This window comes from Dendrobates tinctorius, unplaced genomic scaffold, assembly GCF_039654945.1.
Source record: "Dendrobates tinctorius isolate UK_male_01 unplaced genomic scaffold, ASM3965494v1 ptg000011l, whole genome shotgun sequence".
Classification (NCBI taxonomy): domain Eukaryota; kingdom Metazoa; phylum Chordata; class Amphibia; order Anura; family Dendrobatidae; genus Dendrobates; species Dendrobates tinctorius.
The window spans coordinates 48,827,879-48,842,896 of NW_027361679.1; the positions used below are offsets into that span (position 1 = coordinate 48,827,879).

Sequence of the window (15,018 nt, forward strand, 5' to 3'; positions counted from 1 at the left end):
AGTATTTTTTTTGTGAAAAAAGTTAAATGTTCATTTTTTTTTTAATATTCAAAAAATTCCTGTGACGCACCTAAAGGGTTAATAAACTTCTTGAATGTGGTTTTAAGCACCTTAAGGGGTGCAATTTTTAGAATGGTGTCACTTTTGGGTATTTTCTATCATATAGACCCCTCAAAGTGGCTTCAAATGTGAAGTGGTCCCTAAAAATAAAATGGTGTTGCAAAAATGAGAAATCGCTGGTCAATTTTTAACCCTTATAACTTCCTAACAAAAAAAAATGTTGGTTCCAAAATTGTGCTGATGTAAAGTAAACATGTGGGAAATGTTATGTATTAAGTTTTTTGTGTGCCGTATCGCTGTGATTTAAGGGCATAAAAATTCAAAGTTGGAAAATTGCGAAATTTTCAAAATTTTCGCCAAATTTCCGTTTTTTTCACAAATAAACGCAAGTTATTTGAATGCAATTTTACCACTACCATGAAGTACAATATGTCACGAGAAAACAATGTCAGAATCACCGGGATCCATGAAAGCGTTCCAGAGTTATGACCTCATAAAGGTACAGTGGTCAGAATTGTAAAAATTGGCCCGGGAGTTAACGTGCAAACCACCCTTGGTAGTGAAGGGGTTAATTCAAATCTGAACTCCAATATTGCGCTTCTCTTCTGAGCTTTGCACTAGTTTTCGATCACATATGGGCCATCGGTGTACTCAGGGAAAATGCAAAAAAAATTTTGGGGTCCATTTTCCCCCTGTCATCCTTATGAAAAAAATGGGGGCTAAAACAACATTTTTGTGGGAAACATTTTTTTGATTTTCACAGATCAACATTGTAAAGTTCTGTGAAGCTCCTGTGGGCTCAAGGTGCTCACCACACATCTAGGTACATTCCTTGAAGGGTCTAGTTTCCAAAATGGGGCTTGCTAAACGTGACATGACACTCACAGGCCATTCCATTAAAGTCTGCATCCCAAAATGTCACTCCTTCCTTTTTGCTCCCAAACAGTAGTTTTCCGCCACATATGGAGCTTCTGCATACTCAGGAGAAATTGCACAACAAATTTTGGGTTCCATGTTCTCCTGTTACCCTTGTGAAAATAAAAACCGTGGGACTAAAAGAACACTTTTGTGGGAAAAATTTAAAGATTTTTTATTTTCTCGTCTCTTTGTTATAAACTTCTGTGAAGCACCTGGGAGTTCAAAGTGTTCAACACACAGCTAGATAAGTTCCTTGAGCGGTGTAGTTTCCAAAATAGGATCACTTATGGTGGGTTTCCACGTTTAGGCACATCAGAGTCTCTCCAAACGTCACATGGCTGCCGCTAATGATACCAGCCAATTTTGCATTGTAAAAGTCAAATGGCCCTCCTTCCCTTCCTAGGCCTGCCGTGTGCCCAAACAGTAGTTTCCCCTCACATATGGGGTATTGGCGTTCTTAGAATAAATTGCTCAGCACATTTTGGGGTCCATTTTCTTCTGTTTCCCTTGTGAAAATAAAAAAAATTAGGGCTAAAGTAAAATTTTTAGGAAAAAAAGTAAATGTTTTTTTTTGTTCATTTGTTTGTTAGAAAAAATGTCAGCTTTCTGACAATCAGACTGCATATGGATGCTGATTTTAATCTGACCTGCTGATCAAAATCAAACAGGTCTTTGTTTTTTTAACAGGGATCACTCGGGCAGTTGGAAAAAAAAAACATAATAATCGGACATGTGAAGAGCCCCATAGACTATCGTAGATCTGAGTGGTATCCGTGAAAAACACGGATAGTATTTGTACAAGAAAAACTGATGTCTGAATGAGCCCTAGGTGTGCACATGCCCTAAAAGGTACATTTAGACGAATATGGGTAAATGATATCACAAGCCGAGCGACACTCGTTTAAAGGCTCTTTCACATGGCCCGATATAATTTATTGAGGCAGAATCAATGCTCTGACCCCATACAGCATGCACATTGCCAGCAGCACATCCTCTCGTTGCACGAACATTTGCTGAACAATGAAATATAGTCAGCATGTTTATGCGGATCAATAAATCGGGAAGAAGTGTTTTTAGGAACCCCTTTTTTTGGCCAATTCGGCCCATTTGAAAGAAGCTTAAAAGGGTATGTGAGCTCGCTCACTTCTATGTCGGAAGGTCAGTGGGGCCGGTAACGATAACTGCCAGGTTTCATGTGTGATCGGCAGGTATTCATTAGAATTGGAATCGTGCACGACAACTGACTAAAGCGCACGTGACCCAGCTGACTGCGTAAGTAGTCCAGTAGACGTGACATCACAGGCCCCGCTCATCTCGCAATTTGGAGGTGAGCATAGCCAGAATATCCCCTCAATATAGCTTACAGTAATCAACCTCACACACCGAAAAGAAACCAGAGGAGACTGGTCAATTTACTTTATTGCAACCAGGAAAAACTTACATGAGAGTTAGATTCCGACGGCCATGCCTGCTCCAGATTGAGCAGCGATCTCGAAAGTTGGTTGTTGTGAAAGACAGTTTTACAGAAAGAATAGATATGCATGCTGGGACATAGAAAAGGTATTGCTAACTATTTCATCTTTTCTCAAGTGAATAAACTATATATAACACCGTCCCAGGGGAAAAATAAGTAACTGGTGAATGCAAAATATGCTAACACTATTCCTCCAAACCAGGCATGGTTGTATCATGGTGCATTCTGAACACAACTACCAATGAAAGAGACATTTTTTAAATTTTTTTTTAAATTTCCTAACCTTCAAAATGCATGAAAATGATCTGGTGGGTGGAGATCTGGGGGGGGAAAAAAAAAAAAAAAAAAATCACACCACCAAAACTACAAGAATACGTATGGCTAGCTCACTACAAGCAAAGAACTGCAGGGCCCAATGCTTGGAATGAAAGAATGGATGCAATTTCTAGACCTAATTAAAAAACAATTATTTGGGGTAGTAGGTGTCCTTTAATATCCCACAGAATGCAAAAAAAAAAAAAAAAGCCAAAAACGTTTCAAACTGACAATGGAAAAAGTGAATTCCAAGCTATTATTTTGTCTGTTCAATTGATAAGAATGAAAATTGTTTCAGTGTAAGGTCAGTTTTGTCAGGAAAGCGATAGCACAAGATGAAAATGAAGAAGGGAGGGAATGCACAAGGTCAAGAGAAGAGTCTCTACTGGAGGACAAGTCTAGAACACAAGATAGGACAGGCTTGCAGGGAAATGTCAAGGTGCACAAAATACAGTAGATATACTCGCAGAACACAATGGAACTGACAACACTAGAAGGTTAAACACTTCTGTTAATTTTTTTTGTCAATGTTTTTGGATATTTTGGTAATTTTTTTGTACATTTTGTTTTCTCTTCACTATATTTTATAAGCTTTTATTTAAATGACAGAGATGGAACAAGAATCAGCAGCATGAGAAATCAGGAAGGGTTTGTAGACCTCTGTCCAGAGCTGGTATAGCATGGCCTTTGACTACACTTTATAGCTAATAGTGTGGTTTGAACACCCTTCGTGCTTAGGGGGCCTGCAATGCACTGCACTGCCAGCGGTACCCCACCACATCCGAAGGTGTCAAAAGGAACCTAATCTAGCATGTGGCTTTGCAATATTTAAGTGTTGATATTACATGACAGACACTGCTTGCAACTGGGGGCAAGGGGATATGCTGCCCTCTTGCCTTGACAGACCACCATTACATGCAGCAATCTCCATGCCCCCAACCTCAACAGTGCTATCTTCATTATAAAGCCTCTTGATCCCGTCATAGAAGTCATCAACTTCCATCTGCTCCACTTTCCTCTTAGTGGAGGCCTGCTTGCACGCTACAGGAGCTGCTAGACGCTGGTAGAAGTAAGTCGCTCCCTTCATAAGAGATCCTGGTGTGCTTTTGCCCTTCTGGTGGACTCTGGGGCCTGGGACAGGGGAGGGACGGAAATGGTACTCTCCTCTGTTGCAGGTCAACAGTGTCCGGTTGAGGGGACTGTAGACATATACAGCATTGGGAGGCAAGGAAGCCTGCAGAGGAGAAAGGTGCCGTGATGCTTCTTCCCGACAGAGAAACAGCTGGGTGCTATCCATCTATGAGAAATCAGATCACACATATTAGCAGTGTTACAACATCTTATCACTGACAGTGTACAAGAACCTGGCAGCTTGTTTATGCTGTCATTATAATGTAGGAGCAAACACAATTATTTCACTTAAGGGGAAGCTATCACTAGAAAATGTTATTGTTATTGTGAACAGATAAGCAAGTTGAACATGATCTCAGAAAGCGCTCAAGTTAAAGATGACACATTTTCTTTGTATTTTAGGCAAAAAATATTGTCACTTTTTGAACTTTAAAAATTACAAAAATAAAAATGGAGCTATGCAAAAGTTTGGGTACCCTTGGAGATTTGTGTGCTCAGATAACTTTGACCAAGGTTTCAGACCTTAATTAGCCTGTTAGGCCTGTTTCACACTTCAGTTTTTTTGTGTCAGTTAAAATCCGCCAAAATGGTGGAAAGCGGATCCGTTGTTTGACGGATCAGATGAATGAAGAATTTTAAAGGAAGAGAGAGAGAGAGAACGGATTCAACAGATGGCCATCCGTCAAGATCCGCCGGTAATGCAACTCAATGGGAAAAAAAACGGATCCGCCAAACAAAATGGCGGATCCATTTTTTTTGCAAAACGGCGGATCTTGACTGATTGACAGAAACTGAAGTGTGAAACAGGCCTTAGGGTTAAGGCTTGATCACTATCATCGTTAGGAAAGGCCAGGTGATGCAAATTTCCCAGCTTTCTAAAAAACCAGCCTCCTCTAATCTTGTACCAAAAAACAGCAGCAATGGGTTCTACTAAGCAGCTGCCTAGCTCTCTGAAAATCATAATGGTAGACGTCCACAAAGTAGGAGAAGGCAATAAGAAGATAGCAAAGCATTTTCAAGTTGCCCTTTCTTTAGTTCCAAATGTAATTAACAAATGGCAGTTAACAGGAACAGTGGAGGTCAATATAAGGTCTGGAAAACCAAGCTAAATTTCAGTGAGAGCTGCATGTAGGATTGCTAGAGAGGCAAATCAGAACCCCGCTTGACTGCAAAAAAACCTCCAGAAAGATTTAGCAGACTCTGGACTTGTTCTACTGTTCAGAGGCACCTGCAAAAATATGGCCAAGTCCTGTGGACCGATGAGGTTAAAATATAACTCTTTGGCCACAATGATCAAAGACATGTGTGGAGAAAAAAATGCACAGAATTAAAAAAAAATATATAAAAATATCTTGACAACCATGCTTTGGGGTTATCATGCAGCCAATGGCACGGGGTACATTTCACGGGTGGGAAGATAGGGTTCAATTACATTTCAACAAATTCTTGATGCAAACATAACACCGTCTGTAAGAAAGCTGAAGTTGAAAATAGACTGGTTTCTACAAATCTATAATTAATAATCCTATACACACACACACACATCAAAATCCACTACAGACTACCTCAAAAGGCACAAGCCGAAGGTTTTACAATGGTCCTCACAGTCCCCTGATCTGAACATCATTGAAAATCTGTGGTTAGACCTCAATATAGCACTGCATGCAAGACGACCCAGGAATCTCACAGAACTGGAAGAATTTTCCAAGGAAGAATGTATGAAAATCCCTCAAACAACAATTGAAGGACTCTTGACTGGCTACAAAAAGTGTTTACAAAGCTGTGAAACTTGCAAAAGAGGTTGCTACTAGGTACTAACCATTCAAGATGCCTAAACTTTTGCATTTGACCATTTTCTTATTTGTAATTTTTAAAATGTAAGAAGTGACAATATATTTTTTCGCATAATATACAAAATAAATGTGTCATCTTTAACTTTAGCCCTTTTAGAGATCACTTCAACTTGCTTCACGGATCGCAATAACAGTAATTTTGAACAAGGGGGCCCCACACTGTATAGGATTTTTTTTTTCTTGATAACATGATTTTAATTACAACATAAAAAAGTCACAGTGGCCAATGGGACTTTTTTTTAGACTTTTACTTCCTGTCCTTTCAGAAACAGTTATGGCTATGTACACGTGTTGTTTCCTGAAACAACAGGAAGTTAGAATCTAAAAATTGCAACATTTTTAGATTTTACTTTTAATAGAGATTGATATATATCTATAAAAAATTGTACATTCATCTGTGTAACATATCTCATGTTAAGATTCCCTGTGAAGGCAGGAGTCCAATGCATTCATGATTTTCAAACTTTCCCCACCATGCCAGGAGCTGATTGACAGTTTTTCCCGGTTATTGTGTATAGAGAGAAATCAGTCTATCAGCTTGCTGGAGTGTGGAGGAGAGCTTGCAGATCATTATTACAACTGACTTCTCACACAACTCATGCTTTGCATGAAAGTATACATTTTTTTAAGTGTATACATTATTGGCTAAAAAAATCATTTTTGCTATTGGGTTTTCATTAAAAATGTTAACCATTTAATAATATTATTAAGAATAGCAAATAAGAGACTGGAGAACGAGGGAACAGTCAAATCCAATGGTAAAAATCTCTAACGGCATGGTGTGACCTTAATCTCTTTTCTTCCAAACAGTCTTCTAACCTGAACTTCAAGCTGAACTTTGATTTGCTCATAAATAAGCTTAGAAGATAGTTTAGGATTAGTGATGAGAGAATGTGCTCTGATATGGTGTTATCCGAGCATGCTCGAGCGATAACCGAGTGACTTCGGTGTGCTTGAAAAATATGGCTGAGACCTCACAGCTGCATGTCTGGCGGCTGTTCGACAGCCACAACACATGCAGGAGCAGAGATTCAAACATATTATTATAGCACACTGAAGTCACTTGGTTAGCACCCGAGCATGCTCGGATAACACCTTATCCAGGCACATTCTCTCATCACTAATTAGGATAGGATACTTTAGTTTCGTATAGTATAAGAGAGTCCAAGCTTAGAGACAGATTCTCTGTTAAAGGGAATCTGTCAGCATGTTTTGCTATTTAATCTGAGAGTTACATAATGTAGAGGCAGAGAGCCTGATTCCAGTGATGTGTCACTTATTAAGCTGTGTGCTGTAGTTTCAATACAATCAGTGTTTTATCAGCAAGAGATTATCACTGCAGGATTAAATGTTGTGTGCCATGTTGTGTGAAATGAAGATAATCTGTGTAACCCCCACCCCAAGACTGATGAACAGCTTGCTGGTAATGTACAACATACACAGGAAGTTGCCAATGAGGGGTGGGGTTGTACACAGCTCAGCACTCATACCGTAGCTCCGCTGCATCTACAGCAGAGAAAACAGAGATTTTATCAAAACTGCACTGCGCAGTCCAGAAAGTAATACATGGCTGGAATCAGGCTCTCTGTCCCTACATCATGCTGCTATCAGATTACATAGCAAGATGGCACCTTTTACCTATTTGGTAGGTTTTACCCTGTTGAGTCAAGGTCCAGGACCCGCAACACAGCGCTTACCTGTGCCGATTGAAGCTGTTTGATAGTAAGAGCGAGCCAATCAGGAAGCAGTCTTTCCATATCTAAGCTGAGAACGGCCAGCGCCAATATGGAGCCCTTGAACTGTAGAAGCTGGTGAGAGGCGATGCACTGTAGGAGCTGGCGGGTCAGCAGAGCTACGTGCTGTGATGGGTTCACCTCCGGCATATTGTCTAATAACTGTTGGCTGGTCGTCAGCAGCATTGCATGGAACTGGAGACAGGGATGAGAAAAGATGGTAACCGATTACATTTGGAAACAACTTTGTTATATAGCGGATGTCAATGTCGGCAAAGTTAGTAGCGCATCCAATCACAGACGAGCGATTATTTGTGCAAATTATAATCAATAAGGAAATACTTCTCTTTATTAGCCTATATTGCAAGAATATGAAAGTTTTACTACCTAGACAATTCCTTAAAGTGGTACATTTTATAGCATGAGGCACTGTTTGCCTTCTCATGCATGCCTAATCAGATTCACTTCCCACATATAAATGCAGCTGTGCAGAATGCCAACTTCACCACTGTAGCTCCAGATTTCCAAAAGTCCCTGGGGTATACAGAGAGCTGTTTTTTATTAGATTTTATCATTCCTCAGAACCCTTACTTTAATGAAAATATTACTGTAAAGTACATGTGGGAATGGGTATGAGCTGCAAAACCCAAGCCACAAGGATGCAAGAACTTAAGGTTCGCTCACACTTGCGATTAAATCGGACTAATGCAATCCGATTAATCATTGGATTGCATTTGTACTAATTTATGCCTATGTTTTCGTTCTCAATGCGTTTTTTCCTTCTCCAATCGGATCGCAATTGGACGGACCGAAAAAAAGCCGCAGCATGCTGCGATTGCATGCAAAATTCAGTTCACACGCACCCATATAAGTCTATGGGTGCATGTGAAACATCGCACTGCACTCGGATATCACCTGAGCGCAGTACGATTCCTGCGGACACTGACAATGGAGGAGATGGAGAAATGACTTTCTCCGTCTCCTCCACAGCTGTGCTCCGAACTCTGATGCGAGAGTATTGGAGCACAGAGCACTGACACTTGGCTTCCGCTCACAGCAGAGAAGGAGCCCAGGGTCATAAGCATATTGCATCTGATGCTTTTGCATCGATTGTGATACGCTAATGTGACTCCGCCTTATGGCAGCAAAGAACAGCGCAGTCTATAATTTTGTTCATTTGTAGGAGTCCCAAGGACCAGATCCCTTCAATTCAAATATTGATAGTTCATCATCAACCTCAAAATCACTTTTGAAGAATATTGACACTTTTGAAGGCAATTGCTATATGTTTTTGATAATAAGACGCACTTTTTAGCAAGAGCAAAATCTTGCTACAAAGTATGTGCATCTTTTAGTCTGGAAGCAGCTTCCAGTGATCAAGGAGGGTGAGAACACAGCGTGGTAATGTATAGTGTGCGGATGTGGCAGAGTTGTGTGTGTATATACAGCAAAGCTTAGTGTGCATATACTTTGCACGCAGCAGTGTTGTGTAATGTGTGTATATGTGTATGATACACATATTGTAGAGAAACACTAACAATAAATCTATTACTTCCCTATTCTACCCAGTGGATTAAAATTAGTGATATTGATCTTTCCACACTACACCTTCAGAGAAGTTTTAATTTGTAGGAAATATGTTGTTTCTATTTTTTGCTGACAAAATCTGGGTTGCGACTTAAGTAAAGTTTGTCTTATTGACCAAAAAATACGGAAAATGTTTTACTTATATGCATAATTTGCTAAAAAGATTTTTTGCAATAGTTGATTATAATTTTTGGTCTATTTGTCTTCTTCAGCCTGTTTGGACAACAGAGTTTGTACTTTTGATCTTTCTTCTCCCTAACTTCTCTAATCTAATTTATGACCACAGCAAAGATCAGCCCACCTTTTATAAATCAAGTCATAAATCAGTGAAACCAAACTGCAAGCTTTAGGTTTATTCAATAACACATAGACATAGTTAGAAGGCTTCCCAGAAGGTGACCACATTCTATAAGATTCTGTGACAAGCCAGCATTAAGGGCTCGCTAAGATGAGCTCTGTTGTATAGCAATAATATTGCAGCAGTGGCTGCCTGTGAGATGGAAGCTGAGAGGAACCTGCAGATTTGTCAGGTATAATCACACACAGCTCTGCAGTGAGATTAGGAGAGCAGTGAGCGGCCATTACACGTGCCTCTCTGACAGCGCTGCCTCTTGCCTCCCCTCCGCCTGCGTCACAGGACGCACCGAGCGCCCCCCGCCTGCTCTGTAGCATGAAGGGCTAATTACCAGGACAGGAGCCTAGCCCAGCACTGAGCGGGGTCGCCAGTCTGCACCTATGTGCACCATGCTGGATGCCCCCCAGAGGACACAGCTGCAGTAGGTACGAATGGCTATCAGATAGAGGATGAAGAAAGAAAAAAAAACATCAAAAAGGTCAGTGGAATAGACAAGAGGTTGGCCACACAATCATATTGCGCGGAGCAGACCACCATGGCAATCAGAAAATACAATTAAAAAAGGCAAGAGAGGCAGAAGCAGATATAGGCTGCTCCTTACTTTTGGACAGAAGGAAGTGAAATAATTATGCAGAGGCAAAAGGAGTATATGACGGATATGATCACTCATTGGAGGCAATGAGACTTTTTCCACTAAAAAAAGAGAGAGCAGAGAGCAGCCATCACACATCATATTGGTAACTCTTCATGTAAAAAAGCTCTGGAGGCAGAATCCTCCCCATAGCCTGATGTTTTTTATATAAAGGGATAAAAAAAGATTTATGGACAACAAAGCATCTGATATGAAGCATACAGGTAAGGCATTTTTCAGAATTCTATAACCTGTGTGCACATAGTAATAGTTTAGGTCAAATGTGCTGATAAATTTCCTTTAAGGAGATAATGGCAGCGGGCAGAGTGCAGCTCCATTCGCTGCTGTCACAGTCAGTCGCCAGCTATGTAACACAGCCTGTATCTGATAGATATGATGCATGCTCAGTTCCTGGGCATGCAGCAAAAATGGGGACTCAACATTGGATGAACCAGTACGTCCAATGTCAGGAACCCATTAGTAGTCAGATAGCAGTCAGAGAAGTGATTTCAGGCAGTTTGTTATGTGCCAAAATACCTGGGGTAAAGGCTTTGACAACATTCCTTAAAGTATAGATCTTACAATACAATACTCTATAAGACAGTTACTTAAAGCATATTTACAATGTGAAGGAAATCCAAAGGTGTAGCCGTATGAAGGTCCCAGTTCAGCTTGTCCAGAATAATCCTCTCCATCCTGAGAATCTCAGCAGAAGAGCAGCCACAGGAACTTTCTTGAATCAAGATGCTGAGGACTGGAATCCTCTACAGGAGACACAATTCACAATTTGAATACACAACTCCAGTTTAAAATAACTGAGTAACTCACACCAGAACCCTGTTGGCAGAAGAAATCTCTCTGACTGACCCAAGAAAGTTTTCAGTGGGAAAAGGAGTCAAATGCAACACGTGTGATTCTTCTCACCTTCTACCCTCCACACTGCAGAGTCGACATCTTGCTTCAGAAGATAGTGCCTCCAAACACATTAGATTGTGGGTTTGTCAGACTTTAATAGGATGTTTATGGCTAGCTTGGCCCTTAGCGACCAGGTCAATTTTTTCAAATCTGCCATGTGTCACTTTATGCGGCAATAACTCTGGAATGCTTCAATATATCTACCAGCATAGATCTACCTGTGGACAAACATTTTTGTACCCCTGATCACGGGCATCATGGACATAAAATTACTGGTATTAAAAGGTAACTTCAAATCTCAGAGAGACAGAAAAATTTACAATCTTATGACAACCTTTGACACATTTAGTGCAGGAATGAATGTGTTACATAGATTTACGTATTTCTACTTCAACTAAGTAATGTGCTCCTCATACCATTTGGGGGCATCACAACCCTGGACCAAACCTCAATCACAGGACAATAAAACTTTTACACTCCTTATCTATGATCTGCTCCAATATTTACTGCCACAAATGTTTATCCCTCTCTTATAATGATAGTTCTGCTTCACGTCACTGGTCTTATTTACTGCACTATTCCATGTCATGTTGTGTATAAATATGTGACTCTTCAGATTTCATGTTATTCTATGCCTGATGAAGAGACCTGCGTAATCTTGAATTATTGCCATTTGTTACCATCTTGTCAGTTAGCCATTAAAAGGTATCAACCACTGAGGACTCTCAAATTTTAATATTTTTTGATCCACTAGCTAACACGGCACAAAGATATACCTTATATACTTGAGTATAAGCCGACCCGAGTATAAGCCGAGACACCAAATATCGCCACAAAATACTGGGTAAACTTATTGACTCGAGTATAAACCGGGTATGCATTGTCCCCTAATCCCTGTCCTGGTATGCATAGCTCCCCCCGTTGCTGTCCATGTGTGCATGGCGCCCCCGTCCATGTATGCATGGCTCCCCCCGCTGCTGTCCTTGTATGCACAGCTCCCCCATCCATTTCCTTGTATGCATGGCTGCCCCGTCCCTGTCCTTGTATGCATGGCTCCCCCGTCGCTGTCCTTGTATGCATGGCTCCCCCGTCGCTGTCCTTGTATGCATGGCTCCTTATCCCCTATCCTTGTATGCATGGTTCCTAGTAAAAAAAACAAAATCATCCTACTCATCTTTCTGCGCGCCTTCGCAGCATCTCGTTCCGGTGCCAGCAGCTCCTGCGGCCAAGCGATCATGTGTCCCCGCTGATTAAGGTAATGAATATTCACTCCACGCCTAGTGGAGAGGCATGGATATTCATTACCTTAATGAGCAGGGCCACGTGATCGCTCGGCCACAGGAGCTGCTGGCACCAGAATGAGATGCAGCGAGGCTGCGCAGGAAGGTAAGTAGGATGTGTGCTGTAAGCCGGCGGCTGCAACTGTGCGTGCTATAAGAAATGAATATTCATTTTTCTTTAGCAGCAGCACAGGCTTTAGCCACAGCCGCTGGCTCCTGCCTCTGTGACCCGCTGCTCTCCCTCCCCCACCGGCTCCTGCCTCTGTGACACACTGCTCCCCCACCCCAACCGGCTCCTGCCTCTGTGACCCGCCGCCCCCCCCTCCTCTGCCGGCTTTCTGGGACATTGACTCGTGTATAAGCCGAGGGGTCGTTTTCAGCACACAAATAAATGTGCTGAAAAACTTGGCTTATACACGAGTATACACGGTATATTCTTCCTGTATTAACATATCCTAGTGATTTTGAGATTGTTTTTTCGTGACATCATATTTTATGAGAATAGTAAATTTAGGTCAATATGTTTTGCGTTTATTTATGCAAATATCAGAATTTTGACAATTTTAAAATATTTGCAATGTTCAAACTTTGAATTTTCCCTTTAATCCAGATAGTCATACCACACAAACAAAGTTAATAAATAACCTTTAGCTCATATCTGCCTTAAATCAAAAGCATCTGAAAAATGTTCTTTTATTTCTTTTTAGAATGTTAGAAATGTAGCAGTCATTTTTTATGGAAATTTACAAAATTATTTTTTTTAGGGACCGATTCAGATTTTAAGTGACTTTAGGGGACCTATATATTGGAAAAAACCCCAAAGTGATACCATTTTATAAACAGCACCCCCGAAACACACACACAGATGTGAAACTACTGTCAGATAGTTTATTAACCCTTCAGGTGCTTTTCAGAAATTGATGCAAAGTGGCATGATAGGAATGAAAAATGTTATTTTTACCACCTAAATGTTGTCATCTTCAAAACATGTCACTGTAGCCGTCAGACTCTAAGGCCATTGTTTGGCTGTGAATTGCAATGACAATCAGAACTCCACAATTATGATCTCTGGGTATCGATGAGGTTAACAAAGAAAGCCCTCATCAAAATGCCGCAGTCACTATTGACAGCCACATCTAAGGGGTTAGATGGACATGGTCGGTGCCAATACCGATCGTGGCTGATACAGCAAGGTGTCCAGCTATAGTATACAGGGGACAGCTGCAGCAAATTCCCACATGAGGGGAAGCTATTCTTTTAAAACTCGGGTCAATAAAAAGACGTATTGGTGGTCACTAATAGGTGAAACAAAAAAAAACTACAAATAAAGTTACTGACACCCTTGTGAAATCTCTCTACCTCGTACCCAGCTGTCCTACAGGGACATTTAGACCAGTGTGCTAGAAAAATCAGAAACGTATTGATATTGGTAGTATTGTACCCTTGATCGGTGCAGAACAGCTTCAGAAGACATCATAAGTATAATCCAACCAAACTCCACATGTAAAGACAAGGGGAAGTAAGCTACAATCCTAGACATGGGGGACCATAAGGAAGATGACCAATCCTAGCATTGTAGTTCACTACCTTTCATCTTACCAGGACACATGATTGCAATTTACCCAACCAGGACCCTGGTGCGGCAGCCATGTCAGTATTCTGTGGTTGCAGGACTGGAGCCTTGTGAGCCTCCTCCACCTGCCGGAATCCCTGGTGCCTCTTCCGATTTGTGGGCTTGGTATGACATCTTTGTTGGAGCGTGATGCACAAGTGACATCTTGCTAAGCCGGTAATCAAAAGAAGAGCGGGGGATGCTGACATGTAGGAGGTCCGTCAGCTGTATATTACTGTGAAAAATGAGGATGAATGAACTCATGGAGATCAACATCCGACACTGCGGAGACACCATCACATGTTTCTCAACGCAGTGATTCTAGAGCAATGCCCCCATCCCTTATGGGAAATATGTAAAAACATGCAAAACAGAAGCCGCGGAGACACCATCACATGTTTCTCAACGCAAGCAATGACTAGCCAGGTCTTTCCCCGGGAAGGAACAACCACGGGAAGGGCAGTCTCCAATGAAGGAAACCACCTATGCCAAAACATGGCATCCATCCACAGACAGCTGTTTCGGGGTATTGCCCCTCATCAGTGCGGAGTAGGAAACTGGCTAGTAGGAGCAATGCCTAGTAAAAGCTGTATATTACTGGAATGGGCGCTGAGCTGGGATCCTTCAAATTATCTCATCTCAAACAGAAATGAAGCAGAGCAACTTACTTCATCTTCCTCAACGGTTTTGGTAGCAAGGTAGAAGCAGCTGATTGCAATGCACCTTAGGTATTTTGGATGGGCCTGTTAATAAAGAGAAAATAATTACCATTGATTGTTCATTATATTTACTGCTTGAAATTAACCAGGTTTAAGAATTCGGGCTGTATCCAAATGTCTACTTCAGTCAGGCACATTTGATGAATATGACATGTTGACGTGACTATGCCCCACCCCGGCAACTACCCTAATTCACACTGGTGTGAAAATGCCAAAAGTTGCAAATTTGTTTGCGCAACTCCTTGTTGTGTAAACTTTTTTGTTCAAAAGTAACGTTTTTTTTTAGTTGGGTAACAGTTTTCCTCCCCTCATTACTTGCTTTGCTGTACTAGATGCTCACTTATTCAGTATGTCCAAATGTCATGACAAGACAAAACAAGTCTTTTAGGGTCAGAAAAAGGAAATTACAAGTGACTACAGCATGTTCTCCAAGTC

At 41.2% G+C, this 15,018-nt stretch overlaps 1 protein-coding gene across 1 annotated transcript in view; it reads right to left on the bottom strand.

Annotated features, from left to right (window-relative positions):
• Window positions 1–2,379: 2,379 nt before the first annotated feature.
• Window positions 2,380–15,018, bottom strand: part of CCNI (cyclin I) — a 51,159-nt gene continuing 38,520 nt past the window's right edge. Inside the window, exons 4-7 of the mRNA XM_073542044.1 lie at window positions 14,533–14,607; window positions 10,681–10,821; window positions 7,449–7,679; window positions 2,380–4,064 (exon numbers count right to left, since the gene is read on the bottom strand). Of these exons, the coding sequence (XP_073398145.1) occupies window positions 3,609–4,064; window positions 7,449–7,679; window positions 10,681–10,821; window positions 14,533–14,607 (903 nt within the window). The 3' untranslated portion in view covers window positions 2,380–3,608. The remainder of the gene's footprint in view (window positions 4,065–7,448; window positions 7,680–10,680; window positions 10,822–14,532; window positions 14,608–15,018) is intronic.